This window comes from Gossypium hirsutum, chromosome D06, assembly GCF_007990345.1.
Source record: "Gossypium hirsutum isolate 1008001.06 chromosome D06, Gossypium_hirsutum_v2.1, whole genome shotgun sequence".
Lineage (NCBI taxonomy): Eukaryota > Viridiplantae > Streptophyta > Magnoliopsida > Malvales > Malvaceae > Gossypium > Gossypium hirsutum.
Genome location: NC_053442.1, coordinates 51,990,794 through 52,014,871, shown reverse-complemented (window position 1 = coordinate 52,014,871; position 24,078 = coordinate 51,990,794). Strand labels below are relative to the sequence as shown.

Sequence of the window (24,078 nt, the reverse complement as noted above, 5' to 3'; positions counted from 1 at the left end):
CACTTTGATTCTTTTACGAGATTACGGACTCATTTAGATTATCTACTGAAGTAAGTCATCTTTCTTGCAATGTAAATGTTATTTACAATGCCACTTATCTTCAGTTTGAACTATAGACAATCAATGAGCTAATATTTTTTTGTCACAATTTCGTTATGCATGTAAAATATAAAAGACATAAATACAAAAGACATAATAGTGAAATGTGAAATTAACTTTATTTATTTATTCATCGTTCAAATAAATAGAAAAAAATTACATGTTTACTACAATATTAGCACATTTCCCAACACATACCTCCCGCAACAAAAGCACAACACCAAAAGAGATTCAAACTCAACCTGCTAAATGTTTTTGTTGATCAGAACTTGGGAGAGCAATAGTTTATCAAGGTTTACATAAACTGCCATCCGAGCAAATTTCCCTATTGTTCCACTGTCAGTGTTAAAGTCTATATTTGCAACTTTACCGATAATTCCCTCAATCTCTTTAAGAATCTTGCATTTATACAAAAAAACTTGGGAGACCTAGGAGTCTAATACATGCCTTCACAATGCTCGAATAAAGCTGCATCGGGTTAAAGTCCATTGTCCAAGGCTGCACTGTAAGGTATTACCCGTAAATAATCCATGGTCTTTGATATGAGACTTTCTTATAATCATTCTTATTCTGGAATTTTGCTAGGAAATATCCATTCTCTATGTCCATTAACTGAAACAAAGAGGAAGGTTGCCAAAGACTATTGATTCTATTTTGCAAGGTTGTGTATTCGATGGATCGTCCTAAGAGCTTGATTGTAACAACCCATCCGAAAAAGTCTTTATTTATGGTTATTGTTTATTGCGCTAAGTGTAGTTTTGAGTAAGTAAGTATTAGTTGTGGCTAAGTATAAGATTCTGTGTATGTGCTGATTGGTGAATTATGTGATTTGACAAATTTGTGTTTTGGCAAATTCTATGTTTTTGGCGAGATTTGTGGTTTGGCATATTCTTCTGTTGAGTATACGCCACCCCAAATGTTTTGGCGAAGTTGTCAAATATGTAGTTTCATAGATTTATTTATTATTTTTATAAGACTATTTAGTTAGCTCAATAAGAACTGGTTAGAATAGAACTAATATACTATAGTTGATAAGACTTAAATTATGATAAACACATTTAATCATGAAAATCGAGAGTGTTAGTGGAATAATCTGATCCTTCCACTAACTTTGTCTCTGTACTTAAGTATATAAGACTATCAATGTCTTCACCAAAAAACTTTTGATTTTTTTCACATTCAACTTCTTCTTGATTTTCTCTGCACTTTTTTTTGAAAAGCTTAAGTTCATAAACCTTATTGAAGTTGGGTTCGTTGTATTCAACCAGCTCTATGGTAAATACTAATGAACCCTAGGTTATTTTTATAATTATTTACGTGTTTTTTGCTCTGTATGCATAAGTGTTAGAATTATATGTAAGGAAGCAAACTTCTTGATTCTGGGTTATGTGTCAGCGTTTCTTACATGTATGTTTGGGTTCAATGGAGTAATGATCTGATAAGTGTAATTATCCATATTTTAGCTCAATATGCTATTGAAGGACCGAGTGACAAAGGAAAAGTCCTACTTTATAAACTTTGTTGTATTCTAGTGAGTTCCTTCTTGCTTCCATGTGTGTAATATTCTTACATTATATTTTGTGTAAGGCAAGTACTTATGCTTTGCAAAACTGAAATGTGTGTATATGAAAAATAGTTGTTGAAAGTTGTCAATATGGGTTTGTGATGTCTGTGTTAAAGTGTAAGAATCATTCTTCATGCTTAAGTCATTACCTTCTGCTTCTGACAAGATTGATATGGTCTTAATCGTGGAAATGTTGTTAAGGAAGTATATTCATGGCATTGCATTTGATGAAATGTACATTGAACTGGCAGATCGCGATACAAGAAAACGGTTGTGTAGCCTCTGGTAGGGCAAATGAATGTTGCAAATCAGATTGGCAAATCACAACAAATGATATAAACCAAAGGAATAAGAATGGATTGAATGATATGAATCTGACTATGGGTCTAGGTATGTGGCTAACATGATGAAGTTTTGTCTGAATGGTCATATGGGCGTATTGTATACACCAAAGTAATAGTAAACTGACATATTGTCTGTCTGTGAATAGTACTCGCCATCTAGCGAATTGTATAATTGTGTTTAAACCTTGAAAGGATCTGCTCAAATAATTAATAACTATTGTTATGCTTTCTTTTAAACTTACCTCGTTTCCCTTTTCCTTTTCAGGTTTTCTATTGAAGGAAGACATTCTGTTAGACTACGCTAGAGGGCATCTGCTGCTGTGAGACTTCTATTGTTTTGTATTATGCATGATGATGGGGGTGATGTCTGATTGTATTTTTGGAAAGAAATTGTAATTAAAACTCATGTTGAAGAATTATGACTCAATGAAGTTCCATTAAAATTTATTGAATGATTGAAAAGAATTTTTATCCTAGGTTGATAAAATATATTACTGAAATTCTATACGTCATTTGGCTTATACTTTATTTTCCATATTTTATTAAATTTTTATTTCAAACATTATGATTTTATAATGCTTACACCAGAAATAGCTTAAGATAATGAATTCTGAATAGTGACACGTCACATTCGGACCCTCCTAAAGGATCGAGTTTGGCGTGTTACATTGATGACCACCGTGATGGCCATGTCTTGAATCGACAATTGATTAACTATTTCTTAAAATTTAATCGTGGAACTCCATTCACCATAGATCTCATGATATCCCCGTCCAACAATTCAATCTCTTCATCAACTCCAAAACCAGAATGAGCCTTTGATGCCCTGGCTCCACCTGCTAAACCACCCACAAATTTGTCTTTCTAGGAAAATGTTGCCTTAGGTTCCAAATCCACTACCATATCAATGTCCCCATCTGTATTCGAGTCCTTGAATCTCACTTTTTTGGTTGATTGATCTTTAGAGAATTCAAAATTTTCACCACTCGCCACTCGCCATAGAACTAACTGAAGTATATTCAAAATTCTAAAAATTTTGTGTGTATTGTTATTCTTAAAACCATAAATTATAGTTTTTGGTAAATTTTCAACTATTGGTATTTGATCGATGGGTGATACCAACTCAAACAATCCTTTAGATAATAGTATAAATTTTAACTTCTAAGCTTAGTAACTTTTACTCCTTTGGTAACTAAATATTCTTTTTAAATCTAACTGGTACCTAAATTTGAAATCTGTCATACGCTTTGGTACTTTCATTATAATGTTGTTAGAAAAGGATGATGTAGCACTGATAGCCAACAATATTACGAGATGTGGCAACATCATATTATGACGTGATAAGTATTACCAAAAAATAAAAATTATAAATTTATAACAAGATATAAAAATTATTTCCTATCTAAAACCAACATAGACAAATGAATATCTAAATTTTAAGAAACCTAATGTCATTTTGTCCAAATTCATTTGAATGTACTTTTTAATAATTTTAAACTTTTCATAAAAAAATTAATTATGCCAATATCGAAATATAATAAAATAAATATTTTTTAATATCATATAAAATCAATACTAAATATCAATACTTCACAAAACCTCAAGCAATTAAAAAATCAATACATAATAATATATTTACTTAAATCTGTTGTCAAATTATGCTACTAGACCCTATACTTTGAATAAGTTATAAATTTAGTACTTATACTTTAATTTAATCATTTTCAATTCTTGTACTTTTAAAATTTTAGAATTTTAATCTTGACCAAATAACAACTATTAAATTTATTAAGTTATTTTTAAAATTTGATGGGTAAAACATATACAGGTTCCTAAAATTTTGAAGAACTTCCTCAGCTTGTTGTACCCCATTAAAAAAAGAAAGAAAGAATATTTATGTATTTGCCGCCCTAAAAAAATTAAGTTGATCTACAATTTTTAACATCCTATTCAAATACAATAATATTTTATTTGTCCCCCCTTAAATTCTTTTAATCTTCTTTAAGTGCCATAATTTTTTAGAATAAGGTAAATTTATATTTAACCCTTCAAAATTTATAGTTTGGCATAATAAATTTAGTAATACTTTTGGTTTCATCTTAGCTTAATTTTATTTATTTACCATTCCAATCACTCGAATACATTCAATATTTTTATTTTTATGCTCATAGAAAAATAAAATCAAACTATTATGCAAATTATATATTGACATGATTTATTTTCTCTAACCATATATGATCTTTTTCTTTTCTTTTGTAACATCAAATAATTTTATGCATATTTTAACTATTTTAATTAGAATAATTTTTGACATTTTACATATGCAATATGTAATTGCCAAATTCTAATAATATTTCAATGCCCAACCCGACTTGTTTAATTTTCTTTTTGATGGAAAACCAATTTTTTTAGTCTTTAAGATTTCTTTTACATTAATTTTCTTTATTTCAAAAGATATTTAATAACTAAAATAAATAAAAATATTTCAAGTTAAAAAATAAAAGCCTAAATTTAAATTAAACAAATATTTTGGCTTTCATATATTTTTTATTTTAATATTTCAATTCTTATTAAATTATACTTTTAGCTTTGTCACGTGTCATAATATAAAGTTATCACGTACCGGCATATTATTACGTTCTAACGACATATAACAATGATGGGTTTCAAGTTATGGCGTTAAAAAATATGTATTGACCTACAAAGAGAGAAAATAATTTCGTGTGGGAGAAATGGGAAGAGGGGGATGGAATTGTTTCCAACCCGTTCGTTATTGCGTGTTTTGATTGACCTTCTATCATGCGATTATAGTGGTTTAGCTGGAAGTGGGAAGCACAATTCTCGTGTACCCTATGCAGCTCTTTCAAAACATAGAAACAATATGTTTTTCAACCAAAATAAAAATCATCTTATGCCTTACAAAACTCTTTATTTCTTGTCTCCAAGGGGCGAAGCTTACACAAATATGAAAATCCCCCCTAAAATTTTAAATTAATTTAATACTTAAATTATGCCTTTTCTAAAAATAAAACTTCTTTAATTTAATCTTTTAAATTGTAAAATTTTACATTAATACAATAATTGTCGAAACTATTTTTAAATTTGAAAAGCAGGGATCGACTTAAAAAGGAAAATGGGAGTCGCCACCGATCTTTTATTAATGTGTGATCGGATCACCTGAAAAATAATTTTAGGTCTGCGAATTTTGAGAAAATAGGTTCGGGAGTCGGTTACGCCCGAAGAAGGGTTAACACCCTCGAAACGCCCAAAAAGCGGTACCGAATTGATCATTTTATGTCTTAGTGTTAAAACTTTGGAAAACTTTTTAGAATACGATCCTTCCCCCTTCTTTTTAATTTCATAAAAGATTCATGGATAAATCGATGCGAATACCAAAGATCTCCTTATCTTAGAGTAATAAAATGACACACCCAATACATTAGGGCACGACATTTTTAGTCCTCGAGAATAAGTTTGTCTTTTGATTTTCAAAATTTGCGAGGTGAGATTTGAAAGGATATTCAATTGCTTTAAGTCCGATGAAAAAAATTGAAACCCAATACGTTAGGGCACGATTTCTCAAAGTTCCGAGCATTGAATATTGCACTTATTATTTTTTCTTTTTAAAAAAAAACCTCATTTCGAGAAATCGACGCATCACATCCAATATATTAGGACACGACTTATCGAATTCCCGAAAGTGAGTTTTATATATCTTGATTAAAAAGACTTTCGATTATTTGGATTCAACGAGGAAAATTAGAAACCAATACATTAGGGCTCAATTTTCTCGAAGATCATAAATGCTAGGCTTTTTTAATATGAAATGGTATGATAAAGGTGCAAAGTTTTAAAAACGTAATGTAAAACGATAAATGATAATTCGAACATAAACTAAGATGCAGTCAAATAAGCAATAAATAAATACAAATACAATGTCAACAATAATTTTACTGACATTATACAACATCTAAATATATAATTATGTCTAATCTACCCCAATGTGTATTAATAAATGAAGAAATTTATAACAATATATCAAATTAAAGAAGTATATAAAAAAATGAAATAATATTTAATGAATTTAAGATGTATTTAAATATAATAATTTGGAGGAATTTGGGTATCATTTCTAAAAAATATATTAAGAGCAAATTTGAAAGTAGTATTAAGCTAAATATTAAAATAATATCAGAAATAATGAATATAAAGTCGATTCAAAAAAAAAAAACTTTTGAAATCAAAATTTATTATGTAAAGACCCCCTTTTTTATAATTGAAAACAATAATTAATGGATTTTAAATCAAAATTTTAGTAAAAATTAGAATGATAAAAAAAACAAAATAAAAGAAAACAATAAACCCCAAGTATTAGTGCAAAACAAATTTAAAACATAAAATACAAGTTAAAATAATGATTTGTTATATTTTAAACTATAATAAAATTAGATACTATTAAAATTAAAAACAGTTGTACCGAAATGAAATCGTTTTCAATCTTAAGGGACTCAATCAACAATTTCGCGCAAACAATAGTATAATAGCAATTAGGTGTAAAACGGTGTCGCTTAACTTTGGATCAACATGCAAACAAGGTTAAATACGCAGTATAAATTAAAAGAACTAAAGTAATCGAATTGGGACTAATAAAAACTAAGAGGGGCTCGGTGAATAAATAAACCAAACAGTCCATAAAGCGCGGATCCTTCCCGGATCGGGTCACCACTCGGATCGGGTCCTATGAAACGGTGCCGTTTCAGTGCCATTGTATTGGCTCTGAACGGCAACGTTTTAAAATCAGTACTTAAAACTAAAATAAGCCCTAAACCTATCATTTAAAACAAAACTTAAACTGAGGAAGAGTTTTGCGCCGCATCAGAAATCAAGAACCCCCCATCCGTTTGCGTCGTTCTGCGTACCAAAGGCCTATGAAGAGTCTCCGATTCCGACCTACTATCCGATGACGATGGAGGAGGCCGAAATCCCCTGCCAGGTACGCTTTCGTCTTCTCTTTATCACTTTCTCGCCTAAAAAAAACTAATGATTGAACGCAGAAAAGAAAAAAAGACTGAAATCAAAACAGGAGGAAAACTGGGAAAATCACCTTTTTCTCTGATTTTGTATTCGTAATGAATATTGAATCCCCCTGTTTACAAATGTTTTTCAGTTCTTATACTCTTATTTTTAGCAAGAACCCGAAAGAAAGAAAGAAAGAAAAAAAAGAACATAAAAAAAATGGAAAAAAATCCAATTGGCTTGTTCTCTGCTGTATTTTGTTTGCGTTGGCAGGTACGGCGTACGACGTCAAGGACGTGGCACATACGGAGGCCAGCTGGGGCGATGCACGTGCATGGGGGTGCAGCACGCGCGGAAGAGTGCGGTCATGCGGCGCTGGGAACTGGGTACTGCTAGGGTTTTGGCAGATTTTGGGCCTGGGATAAATTGAATTTGGGCTGGATTTGTAAGTTGGGTCGCTAGGGTATATTGGGTTAGTGATTTGGGCCATTTTGGGCCATTGAGCTTGTACTTTGGGTTAATTGGCTTTGTAAATTTTGGTTTTTGTATTTTTATTGTAAATGGACTGTATTAGGACTTTAAATAATTTTGTTTTTATTTATAAAATTGAGCCGGGCAGAATTAGGGTATTACAATAATGAAACTATATTTTTAGCTCACTAAAAAATTTATAATTCAAATTCGCCCCTCCAACCAAAATTTTTAATTTCACCCCTGATTATGAAAGATTTTCAACGAAAATGCATTCCAAGATAAATTATATCTCTTTAATACGCCTTTTTATTATTCCCCACCACATAATAACTTTATAAATTTAAAAGTTAATAATGTGACTACATAAAAAAAATTATTTAGAATCAACATATACATTCAATTGAAGATTTATTTCAACTATGATTACAAATTCTAATAAATTTATCTTCTTTTTAAGCAAATGAATACATGCATAAAATCACTTGGCTTTTAGCCATAATATTAGAATCACATCACTAAACTATAACTCCATGTTTTTTTTTATTTCAAATTTTACCATTTCAAAATAAATAAATAAATAAATAAAAGTACTTGTTTTATCATTAATTTAAATAAAATATGAATAATAATCTACCAAGATCTACTCATGGATTCAAATGATTAATTTAATCAAATAAAACAAGAGCACGTGAAACAGGTTAAAAATAAGGAGTACCCTATGTTACTTAATTAAAACACATATCATATTATTACTCCTTCCAGCTAAATTAAGTAAATTAGATTTTATATGTTAGATTAAGAAATATATTAGTTTTTTCTATTAAAAAATTTATTTATTTTTACGGTGTTGGCAGAATAATCAATTAGTTACACGTGACGTGTCAAGTGAACCTTATTTTGACATATAAGAACTAATTTTTAATAGTAAAAATTGATAAATTTTTAACAGAATAATTAGTTTACTCTTTAATTTAATATATAAAAATTAATTTACTTATTTTTAAATAAAAATATAAAATATAATCCACATCTTAATATAAAAATTTTCATAATATTTTATCGATTTTACGATGTTGAGTAATAATTAAGAGAAAAAAAAAGTAGAGAACAAATTGCATTGCCGGCCACAGATAAGAGGAATTAAATCAAATCAGTCTCATGATGAAAACGGCACATGGAATATATTTGAGATATCGTCAAATATATAGTCGGTGGAAAATGCTTTGAGATTTTCATTTTCCTTCAATTTTTTATTTTTTTTTATTTGGGGGATTTGTTTTGAGTGTTTTATTCATCTTTTATTTTTTTAAAATGTTTCTCCTGTTGCTTGGATCCTTTCTTTTGCTCTAACTATATGATAATATGTTATATGAATTTAGAGTTAAAATTTAATATTATTGACTTTTGAATATAACTTTTAAAACAAGATACATTTTGGCTTCTAAATATATTCTCTCTTTTTGCTTTTTTTTCCTTTTTCTTTTTTCTAATTTTCAGTATTTAAAAATATTTTAAAAATTATTATTAATTAATATTATTTTAATTTTTAAAGTGGTTGAATTGACGGATTTAATCCAGTAAACCAGAAAAAAAATATTTTTGGAATTGGGTCAATAAACGAATCAATTAGGTCACTGATTCTAAATCAATTGCCGGTGCGATTTCAATTAAATGAATTATTAAAAAACTTATACTTTTTTAAATATAAAAAATATATAAAAAAATTATAAAATCCAATTCAATTAATTCAATCGATTTTTATCTCAATTCAATCGGTGTATGTCAATTGATTTTTAACTTAACTCTAAACTAATATATTAATCGATTTTCGATTTAACTAATTTGACACATGGATTTAAATTCAATAACCTTGATCAAAAGTCCAATCGTTTAGGAAGAGGTTGTTCTAACATTGGTGGTCCTCTTCGTGTGACCACATTTTAGGAAGTTTTGTAGGAGAATATGTTAGAGTAGGTAGAGATAGAATGAATAAACGTAGCTTTATTAGAGCAAACATGCAAGTGGTTAGGGGCAGAAAGAAAGGAAAAAAGTTGAGTACTGGGAATGGACTTAAGGGTGAATATTTGGTAATTTTAAAAAATTGAAATGTAATTTTTTTTTAAAAAAACTATTTTTTAAATATTTTATTATAAAATACTTATCGACCTACTAATTTTATTTGTAAAATTAAAAACTCCATGTTTTGTGTCAAATTAATGTATCATATTAGAATTTAGGAGATAGAAGAAAGTGTCAATGGATGGGGAAATGAGTTAGAGCCCAAAGCAAAATTATGTTATATGGAATTGGTGTAGGGCCTAAGAGGAAAACATGGATAACATATTCTTTTATGCTTTGTCAGAAACTCAATAGTATTATCAGTAAAAGAAAAAATCTATGGCAACAAAATCCAAAGTATTATCCAAACTAGGGGGGAGGAGCTTTCACAAGCATCATAGGCTTGCATTAGCAGTTTTCTCAAACAGCCCAAGCCTATTAGCACCCAACCTTGAATTGTATGCACAAGTTTTGTATTCCCACCATGTGAATTCCTTGTACAAGCTCTCTTCTCCCTTTGCCATTAGACAAGGTAAAGCCACTATCTTTTCACTCATAGGTGGCCCTCCAAAATAGATCATTGAAACCCTTGATTTCATTGAGTCTGTTAACACCCTATGCCTTACACTTCTTAGCCTCCCATTACTCATTACCTGCCTTAAAACAAACAAATATTCATCCCCACCCACATTACACAATTTAGTATGTTCATAAGGAAAGGAAACATACAGAGAGAATAAAAGAATATTTTAAAGTTACCTGCAAGGCATCACCAACACTGATGAAAAAGGAGGTTTGATCAGGAGGGACTGAAACCCAAGTCCTATCTCTCAGACATATTTGCAGGCCTGATGTGTTGTTGGATCTTAGGATAGAAATTATCTGTGGGTCTGTATGTTCCCCAAACCCAATTAAATTTCTACCACTCAATGCCTGTAGCTGTGGGCATGGTGGATAGTGGTTTAGCCTGAAACACGAGTCACTCTTCTCATCTCTTAATAACCTACTCAACACATTCCTTGGCTCAATTTCCAGGCCATCGGCCATTATTTCCACTACTTCAAATGCCAATCTCTTCACTGCTAGAATATAGTCATTCACTGCATAGCTGCTTCATAAAAAAATGCCAAAATTACTAATCGAAACAAAGAGGGAAGTTAAAAGAAATGTTGGTTGTGAAAAGTAATACCAGAAATTTTCTGAAAGAGTTTTGAGGGAGGTGAGTTGAGGATTGGTATTGACAAGGAGATATTCAATCCATCCCACGTCACCATTTGGTCCAATTTTGTTGCTGCCATAGCCAAAAGGGGTAGCTTTGTCCTTGTCGGACTGGGGGAGGTTAAAGAAGCTAAGAGCTTCAGCTTCCAATCTGGTCATGAATTCCATTGGAACACCATGATTGATCAGTTTGAAGAAGCCATACTCTTCACAGGCCTTGACTATGAGGGTCTTTGCTTCCGGGTCCCTTAGTTCAATCACCGGAATCCCTGAGAAAACACATGTAGGCTTGCATGTTTTGATCAAGGAACAATGCTCTAATGCTGGTGGCTGTGACAACACAACCATGGTGGTTCGAAAAGAGAAAGGAAAGCAGAGGGGAGATTGTAGGGGCCTGAGGGTTGATGGATTTAAATACCAACGCCTAAAGACTTTGCTATTGCTATTTCTAATGCATTCTATCACTTGGTATCAACCAATTAAAACATGCATTGTAATCCAATTCCCTTCTGCAAAAGTTTTCAATGTTTCAAATGATTAAAAGAGATCACGTCAAGAATATTTATTTATATGATACTGTCATTTGTTTCCATAAACTAGTTTAGTGGAGTGGGGGGGGGGGGATTCTTATCACACGGTAAAGGGGATTCAAATCTTTGATTACTCCCTTCCCCTTTACAAAAATTTTCAATGTTTGACATGATTACAGAGGATTTACATGATAATGTGATTGATTTGTTTTTAATTTCTGCCTAAATATTCAAAATTCACCCATTTTCTATCAACACCAATCACGTTTCTTGATTTTTTTTAGTCCTTAAACTTATATTATTTATCAATCATTTTAAAATGGATAAAAAAAATAAACTTTTGTTAACTTTGTTACTGTACGTATATGTTACATTAACAATTAATTACTTTTTAAAAATAAATTTTATAATTTTTTTGAATTTTTAAAATTTTTAAAAATTAATTAATTACTGACGTGATATTTTTTTATTTTTAGGTGATTTGATAAAAAAATATAAATTTAAAAATTAAAAAAAACATATATTTTAAAATTGGAGGGTCATAATTTCTTTTCTTAAACTAAGTGGTATCATTCATTGCGTACACACATGTTGGGGAGTGGGGAAAGCAGGCAAGAAAAAAAGCGCTAATTAAAGCTCTCTCTCTCTCTCGATATTTTAAGGAAATAATTTGAGCACTCCATAAATGTCATCACTCATCAGAGGTCAGCAGAGTGAGGCCAGCATCTTCACTGTCTTGACAAGTGAATAAAATTATTTTGTTTGAAATTTAAAATAAAATTTTAACGGAATTAAGTTAATACAATCCCTTAATGGATAGAATTGACAAGTAGCGTCAACAACTGTAACAAGTAAAATAACAAAATTAGGGCTGGTCGAAATCAAAATATCCAAATTCTAAATTTTTTGTATATAATTAGACTGCAAACTCTTTTATAAAAGTGAAAGAAAATAATACAGTTGATCTGAATTCAAGTTTTGTGGTATAGTCGATTCTAGATTAAAATGATGGCAATTCCACAAAGAGGCATATCATTGTCAACTTTACAATCTTACTCAGGTTGGGGAGGAATGTTGCTGTTGGAGTGGGGTCGACTTGTCACTAAAATTCCAGGGATTAAAGTATACATTAAACATTTCAATCTTACATTTTAATTCTAGGATCCAATATTAAAGATTGTATTCAGATAATTTAAATATTAAGTATTATTTTAATATAACATTTTTTTCATTAACTTACAAGAATAAGTTTCATATCTGATTTGAAGAATTTTGAGTTGCATGGTTCTGGGCTTAATCAATTAGTTTGATGTGATTTTTACAACATTGGGAAAAAAATTATCTCTTTATTATAAATTTGTTTTTTTCAAAGAAACAATTTTTTTCATGCATTAATAAAAGAAATAAGATTAATATAAAATCATAAGTGTTCTTGTAATAGTTGAAACCTTAATTTGGGATAAATATGTTCTTTTTTTCTTTCAAACAATTGTTTAAGTGAAATTATTTAAACAAAAAAATACTTATATGAAGTAACAATTTAGTATAATCTCTTCTCTTTCCACCTATTTCTCTTTTTTTTTATCAAATATAACATAGATAACTTCTATTCATGTTGGTTTAATTAATAAGGATCTTAATCCGCTATTTTCTTTTATCAGTAGACCCACAAGAAGAAAGTGATAAAACAAAATGTCCAAGGAAGACAAAGAGAGATTGTGAATTGTATCATGACTGTGATTTGTCATGATTTACACTATAATTTAGATTCCTTTTCACATAATTCTAGTTTGTTTAATAGTTAAATCAAGTCATTTTAGTATTAATTTATGTTTTATAGTTGAAGTAGTTAAGTTATGTTTTTTTTATATAGTTTTTATGATATTTTGATACTTACATAAGGTTATCTAGCTAAGTACTGTGAATTGGGAGCTAAAAATGTAACTTTGAGTTGAAACTGCTGCCAAACTTGCGGCAAAAAAGTATGGAAGTCACGAAATCAAATACTGACTTGAAAATAGCCTTGAGGACAAAACTTGAGTGAATGTCACAATATCGGGCTACAAAAGTTGCAACATTAAAGATCGAAGCAAGGAAAGGCTACAAACAGAGCCGACATCGCGACAAGCAATGTGCTTCATGTCGCGACATCACAATGATCACAAACACGACAACTGCATTTTCAAAGGGCAGTTTAGGGTCTTTCTTGAGATTAAAGCCCTAATTGTTGTATTAATTAAAGGGGCATTTTAGTCTTTCAATTTTAGCCTATATAAGTAATAACATAACCAAAAGAAAGGGGGATTCAGACTTAGATCAGATTTTATACTTTCAATTTCAGTTTGCAATTTATTCCTTAGTCTAGTTATTTATGTTTTCTGAATCGGAATTCTTCTATTCTAAAGTTAGACGATTGCGAGCGGAGATTGTTTCAGAAATGCACTTTTACATTGATCAATCCATGAGCATTCTCTTCCCTATTCTATTTATTTATATCTCTATTGTTAATTTAGTTAATTGATTGTTTATATAAATAGTAGAATAAACTTGCACTTTACACTTATCTCACATGAATCGACTGTTTAACTGGTTAATCAATTAAGTAAATTGTAACAACTCATTTTTCAGTGGTGTTGGAAACGGTGGTTTCAAATTTTCATTTTCGATAAGCGAGTCCGTAAATATTATTATTTAATATTTACGATGTTAGTATAAAGTCTAAGTAAAATTTGGCTCACTATTTTTGTCATTTGGACAGTAAATTAAGGTACAAAGACTAAATTGTACAAATGATCAAACTTAATCGCTATGAATTTTTAATTAGCTAAAAGACCACTTGAGAATTGAACCTTTATTATATCACCAAACGATGGTGGATGACAACTTTCATTCATCAATTTAGTTAATCATTATTAAGTATGTTAATTAAAGTTTAATTAAATAAATTATAACTAATTAGTTATTAAACCAAGTATATAAGACAAAATAAAAGAAAATATGACAATTTTACTTCATATTCTTCAACTTGACGCGGGTGAGAAAAAAATAAGGTTTTTTTTCGGAGTTTTAAGCTTTTGGTCCTTCAATTTGGTATTTAAGTCATTTTCTTGTAATTTTTATGTTTTTGAGGTCTCGGGAGCTTAATTTAGCTAGCCTGTGTACCAATTTATAAAACTATTAAAGTTTTCAAAAGTTTCCATGGATGATTTTTTTTAAGCTTTTGGTACTAAATTGTTAGTTTTAAGCTTAGAAGTGAAAAACGACTAGTTTGTAATGTTTAATTGCTAGTTTTTGAACATAGGGACTAAAGTGTAAAAATTTTGAAATTGATGTTGAATTTTTGTAATTATGGATAATTAGAGGTTGTAGAAGGATTATATTGAGATTTATTTCGAAATCGAGGCTCAAACTTGAAAGTTAGCACAATTTCGATTTTAAGAACTACATTGAATAAAATGCAAAATTTTAGAGAATATTCAAAAAGTGAAATTGAACAGGCTCATACTTATAATAGGATGATATAAGGTATTTGAAATTGATAAATTGAAATGAATTATCGTATGGATCAGAAATTGAATCAATCGGAGGATAATCGAGGAAAAGGTAAAATTTCATATTAGTCATCGATGTCTTGTTTGTTTGCTGTTTTGCTAGGTAAGTTCATATTGGACTTACTTTATTAAATTATGATAAGTTTGTATTATATTTTTTTTTTGCTTTTTAGTTTGAATTATTATGCATATAATGTTTTTGGCATCAAATGGACTAAATTGTAAAATATGAAATATATAATAAAAATGAATATAAATACATGGTATCAAATAGAGGTGAAGTTATTATATGATTGGCTGATATGTATATTATGTTGTTACAAGTTTAAAATGTGTATGGATTGCTATATGAGATATTGAAAAACGTGTATATGGCTATAGAGTTTGAAATGGTATAAATACAATAATAATGTCGTGTGAACTAGTAAATGTTTAGGATATGAATGGTAAGTCATTAAGGTTCAAAAAGGAATTGGGTGTTTGGTCAAGGATTTAATGATCAATGGCTTGAGATCTGACATGTGTTGCGGATTCTCTGAAGCTTGTGTGAACAACATCGAATCATTATTTATCGATGACTTGAGATCCAACACGTGTTATGAATTCTTTGAAGCTTATGTGAGTAGCATCGAATAAAGCTTGTATAGTAACCCTGATCTGAAGCTTGTGTGAGTAGCCCAAAATGTCAGTTTATGTCAGCAAATCAATTCCAAGTATCCAAATTCAATTTACTAAGGTTCTTCGAGCAAAAATGGTAATTAAGCGGAAACGAAATAGTTAAAAAGATTGAATATGAATTTAAACATTATGTTCACTAAATGAGCATTATTTTAATAGTATATGATATAAATGGTATAATTGTACATGTTTGTGAATTGTGTAACATCTCTCCCGACGTAGTTCTAGTGATTCGATTACTGTTGTCAAAGTATGATGTTTAGAGCAAGTTCTCAGCGGGTAAGGTATATGTAAGTCTGTAAGTAATGAATAAATTAATAGAAATAAAGTTTTCCTAATATTTTAGTCCCCAATAATAAAACCAAAAACTTGATGTCCACGAAACTAACTAAAAATTTGACTAAGGCAAGCACACCTATCAATTAATAGTATAGTTACGGTGAGCAAAAATATCGTTCCCACGAAGACTAAAAGTGCTAGTAATTACTATATTTTTATTATTTAACCGAATAATTCGAGTGATTGATTTAAAAACTAAATTAACTAATTTAATTAACTAACGAACACAACAAAGAGCAGAACAAGAAAATAATCGATTAAAAACCAAGAAGCAAAACAATACCTAAGAAAGAATTCACCTAGATTTCATCTGGCACTATCAATCTAAATTACACAATTTCTTTACTTAGTGCCTTAATCTGTAGAAATCCTTAAATTACGCAAATATCTCTTTCGAGTATAAGAGAAACTCACTCTAGGTTGATTAATTGAATTTTCTTTCTAATTAAAGCCCCTATTATCGTATTAACTGGTGTTATGGATTCCCCTATTAGATTTGACTATAATCTGGTAGATTTATGTTGTCTTATTTTTAGGATTGCATGCAACTCCACTCAACTATTCAAGATCTACTTTTAAACAGAGTTTATTCAACCTTCGACTTAAGCACATCAAACATAAATCAATAATCTAGAACTATCAAACAAAGAATTAAGTACAAATAATTGAGAATAAGAAACTAAGTATTTATTGCGTAAAATAGAAATCAAATGACAAAATCCATCATAGAGTTCATATATATACATATTAGAATGCCTGAAAAATCTAAAAATTGTGATTTTTTGAAGTTCGATGTGAAATCCCGTGAAAATGACATGGCCTACCACACACCCGTGTGAAATGGGTCAGCTTGTATGGCTTTTGTAGCTTGCTCCGATTTTTTGGTTTTTGTTCCTTTTTCTTCCAAGTGCTTTATTAAGCATCAAAACATGAATTTAAAAGATTAGGAACATAAAATTCACAATTAGCATCAAATAATCACCCAAAAACTCATTAAAAATGAGGTTAAAACATGTTACTTTTAGCACCTATCACACGTCAAGAAAAAAAATGCCCTCGCGGCGAACCCTGAAGGATAGCCTTTGTAGCACAATATGAAAGGAACGCCTTTTTGGTGCAATATGAAAGAGTATCCTTTGTGGAAAACTCTGAAATAAATGCCTTAGTGGCGTGTCAAAATAAAGTTCTTAATGGCATATCGAAAGGAATGTTCTTGTGGCGAGTTCTGTAATAAACTGATTTGGCGCGTTTAGCATGAATCTTAATTGAAATAAGTAAGATTAAAAAGGTTTTATGTCTCTATGGGTTATACGGTAAAAAGGAGTTATATAAGGCTATGACTCGACTGAGAATAAGGATATAAATTTCCATGTTTGAAGGAGTTATCTATAGTCTGTGCATACATTCATTTGAATTGTGATGATCTGATGGCTCAGAAGTAAGTTTGAAAGTGTAATGTTGTCACTGATTGTATTGAACTCTGGAAAGGAAATGAATAAAGATTTATGATTGTTCTGATTGAAGGAAGTGATGTATTGAAGACTTCGATAGGAGGAAGTGATTTCGGAGTAAGGTATGGTATCTGACGTGAATATGGGAACATAACTTGAGGAAGTATTCGTCAAAGACAAAGTTGAAAGTTAAGAATGATGGGAACGCCTATCTGAACTATTAGTTGCAACGTGAAAATATGACTCAGGTAAATGATGTTTTCCCTCACTAAGTTGTTATGAACTTATATGTGTGTGTTATGTTACAGGCAAGATGATATGGGTTTGCGCCAAGAGGGACGATGCTAGGACTACGCCAAGAAGTGGTGTATCGGGTTATTATGCATATAGAGCGAGTTCAGCGATGTGTTCAAGGTCTGAAATGTCACTTGGAAATTCCTACTTTGGGGTATCTGTAATGGATTAGAATTTTTATATAAGTATCATTGTAACTTATTATATGTGTTGAAGTTGTATATGTAATCATGTATCTTAGTTTTGAAACTTTGTAATTATGTAACTTGTAATTGATTTAAATTTGTAAAAGTAGATTAAGTTTTTGTCTGTATTAGCGTGGTAATACCCAAGATCTGGATCCAACCAATCGGATCGGGTCCAAGGTGTTTCAACAAGGGCACTGCTAGATTTATTGGGAACTATTCCCAGAAAACCTCATTAGGAGAGTGTTCATAAAAAATGGACTTTAAGGTGCTAAAGAGGATAGGTCATTTGAGATTTGCCTTTTTGCACATATGATGCGATAGGTCTCTAAGATTTTGACAATGAATTTTTTATTGAATAGTGTTCATCATCAAGTTGGTCTTATGATGGCAAGGTTAGGGTAGAAATATAAACAATTTGATCAATATGATGCATCTTTGGTTTGATCTTGAATCTTTATAGTATTACAATTATTCTTTTCAGTTTGTTTTTCTCCTCTATTTGAACTTTTTCTGCGGACAATGACATTTGTGCATCACCTTATATTATTTTACATATTGTATGCACTATGTGTCATGCATGTTTATGGGGTAAGTATTTTCTCTTAAAAATTTATTTTTGTGCAAATTCTTCCATCTCATATATGCCATCAACATTATTCTAAAAACATTTCATTAGCGTTCGAACTAAATAGAGAATACATACATGGCCCATATCAGCAGAATTTTGAGCTCGTCTCATCGGCAATTGGTGACGATGATTGGTAAATCTTTCTTCTGTTTCTAATATTTCTTTTGTTTCTAGTTGATTTCAATCTTTAATTTGATATATAGATGGAGCACAAAGAATAGTGATTTCATATGAGCAATCTCTGGGTTAAAGGCCTAAATACATATGGATATACTAATTAACTTGAAAATCATGGGGTTTCTGTTTCGGACTAAATTGTATGCAAGTAATTAGTTTTGTTGTTTATGCCCCCAACTCTCCTGCCATATTATGCCAATTAGAAACCATGGGGGAAAAACCCTTCAACGGATCCTGCAAAATCATCCCATAAACGCTGCGCTTCATCATCTTTATCTAACATGGTGCATATAATAGCCTGCAATAAAACATCACTTCTCAATCAAAATTTTGCAAATCAACATGTTAAAATAGAGTAAGAAAGACTGATTAAAGGTCTTATCTACTTGAAGAGCTTAAACATAGATTCTTTTGCTAACCCAATTTAGATGTCCCATAACATACCTTGTAAAGAGTAGGCCGAACATCCAACTCTGAAACCTTCTGATCATGAGAAGTCATAAATTCATAGGCTTCTTCATATTTTCCCTATACATAAATGATAATCACACTATCAAGGAAAAAAAAAAGACGACCTATTTTTCATCATTTTTATGGTATCTTAATGTGGTTAACTTTAGTAAAAGTATTATGGAATTCGTTGTATTAGGAGTCGGATTGTATTTTGCCTCTTCTACCAAAAAATGAGTAACTTAATTCATATATGTTAGGTCAAAGAGCAAATTGATTCTTTCTTTTAAAATTTTTATCCATTTTTACTATTGAAAATTGGTGTGGCTAATAAAATAACTTGACGCTAACACATGGTGTGTCACATGTGCCTCATACTAATGTACTGAGACTAGATTTTAACGGTAGAAATTAATGAAAATTTTAACAAAAGGATTGGTTTGCTCTATGATCTAATGTACAGAGACTAATTTACTCATTTTTTGAGTTGAGGAGGCAAAATACAATCTAAATCTTAACACAAAGACCTCCATAGTACTTTTACCGGTTAACACTCCTTCTAGCATTTCCAATTTTTTTTTCTGAAGATTTCATATTATTACACTTATTATACCTACCTATATTTGGAACATAGATATGGAGTATATATGTAGTTAACAGCTCTTAGGTATCTAACTTAAAACCCGAAATGGGATGACCGCCATTTTAACAACACTCGTTGATTCAAACTACTCTAGTTAGTTCCAGCTACGGAATCCAATGTGAATGGCTACTTGCATTAATCGATGAAGGGAAAATACCTGACTGATCAAAATTTCAACTAGTACCATGTTCATGTAATAAGCCGCCTCAGGTTCCGACATTTCATATTTCTTGTATTCATTCTTCAACATATATAGTGCTTCCTCAGGCAGCCCACGTTTCATTAGGCTCACTGCCTCTTTCTACAAAAAATGAACCAATAAATCATTGCATACTACAACGAGCTTAACAAGAAATCACACAACTATGTATAAAACTGAACCTTGAGTTGATCAATTTGATCCTTAGATGGAGATGAAGGCCGTGGACCAGGGATTTGTGACCCTGGACTGTCCCTGGCCCTTCTTCCCTCTTTTGAAGCGAGGTTCACCGTGACATCCAACAATGACTTAAGTGCCATTTTCCTCGGTGCTGGAGGTGCAATATGTTCGAAAGATGGAGCTTTCCGATAAACAGGCTTCGGGCCGGCAATAGCTTTAAAGTTCATCTTACAGCCACAACCGATGATGCCTAATGCACAAGCCAAAGCAAGAGACGCCCCAACTGCCCCTCGAACAACTTTGGCACCACCATTTTCGTTTGCAGAAGCCATTGACGAATTAGACCTGTCAAGTGCAAGAGCTCCCGGACCATAGAACCTACGACATTGTCGGTGATTCGTTATGAAGCCACTCGAAACCAATAAAAAAGAAGGGTTAAACCCGAAATGAAGTCTGGTGGAGGCTGGCACTGTGCGAAGGGAAATGCTGGGCAAAGGTCCATAGCCAAGGCAGAGTGCAGCTTCCATGAAGAATTTGATGTTTCTTGAATGAAATCAGAATACCTATTGTGTATTGATGGAAATTTGGGCATTGCTTTGAAGAGCAAAATAAAGTATGGAACACTCAAACTTCTATTTCTAATCTTTCAAGTTGCCAAGAAAGGCATCATATTATTGCTTTACAGGGAAGTAATGTTTGCTTATTGGCAAGGAATCAGGTAATACAAAAGGATTTTAATTTTTAAGAGGTGAGTAAGGAATAATAACGTAAATGTTTGAACTTGATTTCATTCCAAGAACATATAGGGGATTTTCTTTGCCTATCAAGCAAGTCAGAAATCTATATAATTTGACCTCCATTGGTGGCCCCATTTTTCAGCTTTGATAAATCTAAACCTATAGTGTATATATATCCACCACCCAAGAAAGAAACATAAAGGTCTGTAATGGAAAACTCGGCTAAAAAGATGAATTCAGAGAATAAATATAGAACAATAGCAGTGACGGTGACACCCTTTATCATCCTGGGCGGTATATGCATTGGTTTGGGATGGAGATATGTGAGCCGTGCATGGAATCGGAAACCAAAGCCGAAGCTCGCAAGGTCCATGTCCTTTTCTGCCCTTCATGGAGGTAAACTGGCTTTGGAGAGATTGGTTGATTATCACAATTATGGAGGCAAGTCAACCAACATTGATGCTGATATCAAGAAGCTGGAGGAGTTACTTGCTGATGAACATCCTCGTTTCAAGGAAATTCAGGTTTGTAATCTTGTTCTAATTATTCCGACTCACCAATTTTATACGCGTATACCAAGTGTGTTATCTGCATTTGTTTTGGAAGCGTGTTCTTGCGAGGCTGGAAATGAGCAGAAAAGAAGATGAAGCCATGGAAGTGTTGAATAAAGCATTGGAAAAGGCCCGAAAGCAAGGCAAACCGCATGAAGTTTACGAGCTTGAAATTCTGCTTGCAGAATTGTATATCTACAAGGTCTATTTTTTTTCCTTAAATTTATTCACTTCATCAAATTCTAGTTTCCACTTATGCAACAATCTGCCACTCAAGTGACCAACAAGTTTTGTCATTATTAATGGTTTCTAACAATTGCTTTGATTGACTGGGAAATGTATTTGGCCAATTTCTAACATTGAGGGATGCTATATATATTCAACGGCTGGAACAAAAGGTTTCTCTTAAACAGGCTTTTGATTTGGAATTTCTGTGCAGGGAGATGTTCAACAGGCTTTGAACTGCAAATGCTTAGTAGAAGATGCAGGGGATTCTGATGCACGACGTCCCCTTTATAAGGTGATAAAATTACTATTCTCACTTTATTTTTCAAAATCCTAAATAGCAATTAAAAATACTTATGTAATTTATTTAGATTTTAATAAGATATTTTTTTATTTAATTGTTTAAAACTTTTTATTAGAAAAACTTATAAAAAAATATTTTAAAATTTCAAAACTTGTAAAATCATTTTAAAAATAATATTTCAAAATGCATACAAAATTTTGATAAATTATTTTGATACTGTATTTTAAAACAATTTATTTTTTTGAGCCTTAAATATAAATAGTTTAAAAAATTTTAAAATCAGATTTTAATTTTTTTAAAGTGTATACATAAATTTTATGTGAAATTATTTAGTACACAGGGAATTAACAAGTGCCCTATGGGTAAAGTAAAATAATAAAAAATAAATATTTAAAAGAAGATATACGTGTCAATTTTTTAAGATTATTTGTAGAATAAAAAATACGCTGTCAATGTACCAAATACTAACCCAAATTTTATTTTAAAACAAGTTAATTTTAATACGATAGATAAAGTGATATTTTAATTCTAATTTAAAACATTATTTTTTCAGCTTTTTAGATTTAAAAAAATTATGTGTTGGCTATAAGTAGGCATTCAAGTAAAAAAAATTTAAATGGGGGATATTGAAATAGATAAATTCACTTATGATTGAGAACATGTTTATTTTTTTTTAATTATAAAAATTCTAATTTATACCTTTTCTAATTCGCTAAAGTATCTAGACAGTCCTTGTATTATAGGGGTTGAATCAAATTAGTCTCTTTATTATTAAATTGATTAATTTAGTCTTTATACTACTAAAAAGAATAAAATAAGTCCAAATTCTAATGAAGTTAACATTTACTATATAAAAATGTCATAAAATAATAGATTGAGTCTTAGCTTAGTTGGCATTGACATTGTTGCTAGTGCAAGAGAAAGTGGATTCGATTGTATTGAAGCACATTATCCTCTTATTTAAGGATTGGAGAGGTGCTATGGATAGTTTTAAACATTATATATATATATATATAAAAACTAAAAATCATAATTCTACACTCATATAAAAAAAGTAAATAAAAAAATTGAAATAAATGAAATTATAATGCTTCCATATTAAATTAAAATTAATGAAAAAGTAGAATAATTAAAAGTAATTTAAATTTTAAATTAGAATTAACTTAAGATGCAACTATGAATTAAATAACCAAAAGTTAAATCAAATAATAACAACATAAAATATCAATAGAGAGTTCACAATAAAAAGTTAAATAAATAAAAATAATTATTAGAATTAAATCTGAAATAAAAAATAAAATTAAAACTAAAAAAAGAAAAGAAAATTACTTTAACAGAGATATATCAAATATAAAATTACAAAAAAAAAACAACAAAGATATTCAATGTTGAGTTAGAGTCTTGAAGTTGTTATAAATGCAATATATAAATAAATATTTATTTAATTATATTTAAAATAGAAAAATAAATTATAATAATTAAAATTAAAAAAAAAGGTACGTCTCTTCTCACAATATTATATTTGTGTACCTTGTTATATATATATTCGCCAATTCAAGTATCATAAATTAGAATAATGATTAAATGACATGGATTCAAACTATGATGTCTCCTTCCCCTCGCAATGTTGTAATGAAAAGCAAACACTTGAAATTTAACTAAAATAGCTGTACTTGTGAATATTAAATTTGTAGGCTATTATTTGCTTGATGGACCAGAGAGAGGAAGAAGCCCGTAAGTATTGGCAAGACTTTAAAGATGTCCAACACATGACAATCCCACCATGTTTCCATGAAGATGAGTTCACTGAATTTAAGAATGCTGTCAATCTGCTCAAAAAAGATATTGATGCTACAAAACAATAAAAAAAAAATTTTGTTAAGTTTCACTCATTCTTCAAGTAGCAACTTTACTTTTATATTTCTCTCTCCAAAGCTTAGATGTAAATTAATTGATTAATGTGCAGTTTATAAATAAAATAAAGTGCCCTCTAATTCGTAAATAAAACCTAAACAAGTCATGCATATATACAAGAGTAATATAGCTTGTTAAATTATAATCACAATTCCCTTGAAGTATTCCAATAAAAATATCTTCAATTATTTTCAATTATCTCCGGTTTAGTAGAGATTTTATTGAGATCAAATTTTCTTTAAAATTGATCTTGATCTTGTATATGA

The 24,078-nt window shown here is 30.4% G+C and overlaps 3 protein-coding genes and 1 long non-coding RNA gene across 5 annotated transcripts; 2 read left to right on the top strand and 2 right to left on the bottom strand.

Moving 5' to 3' along the window:
- The first annotated feature begins 6,551 nt into the window (after positions 1-6,551).
- On the top strand, positions 6,552-7,624 carry LOC121218354 (uncharacterized). The gene is made up of 2 exons (XR_005914599.1): positions 6,552-7,000; positions 7,297-7,624. It is a non-coding gene; the product is annotated as an uncharacterized lncRNA (long non-coding RNA).
- Positions 7,625-9,843: 2,219 nt separating this feature from the next.
- On the bottom strand, positions 9,844-11,422 carry LOC107900400 (gibberellin 2-beta-dioxygenase). 2 transcript variants are annotated; one of them, XM_016826013.2, is made up of 3 exons: positions 10,745-11,422; positions 10,315-10,663; positions 9,844-10,212 (listed from the first exon to the last, which is right to left on the bottom strand). In XM_016826013.2, the coding sequence occupies exons 1-3, from the start codon at positions 11,119-11,121 to the stop codon at positions 10,198-10,200; spliced, it is 741 nt and encodes a 246-aa protein (XP_016681502.1). In that variant the 5' UTR covers positions 11,122-11,422; the 3' UTR covers positions 9,844-10,197. The 2 variants fall into 2 exon arrangements, with proteins under 2 accessions (XP_016681502.1, XP_016681501.1); XM_016826012.2 differs by having other exon boundaries at positions 9,844-10,208; positions 10,745-11,420.
- Positions 11,423-18,606: 7,184 nt separating this feature from the next.
- Positions 18,607-20,792, bottom strand: LOC107901886 (uncharacterized). The gene is made up of 4 exons (XM_016828054.2): positions 20,084-20,792; positions 19,860-20,003; positions 19,054-19,137; positions 18,607-18,907 (listed from the first exon to the last, which is right to left on the bottom strand). The coding sequence occupies exons 1-4, from the start codon at positions 20,606-20,608 to the stop codon at positions 18,809-18,811; spliced, it is 852 nt and encodes a 283-aa protein (XP_016683543.1). The 5' UTR covers positions 20,609-20,792; the 3' UTR covers positions 18,607-18,808.
- Positions 20,793-20,915: 123 nt separating this feature from the next.
- LOC107900401 (uncharacterized) lies at positions 20,916-23,786 on the top strand. Its single transcript, XM_016826014.2, has 4 exons — positions 20,916-21,342; positions 21,425-21,571; positions 21,809-21,889; positions 23,593-23,786. The coding sequence occupies exons 1-4, from the start codon at positions 21,028-21,030 to the stop codon at positions 23,761-23,763; spliced, it is 714 nt and encodes a 237-aa protein (XP_016681503.1). The 5' UTR covers positions 20,916-21,027; the 3' UTR covers positions 23,764-23,786.
- Positions 23,787-24,078: the final 292 nt, after the last annotated feature.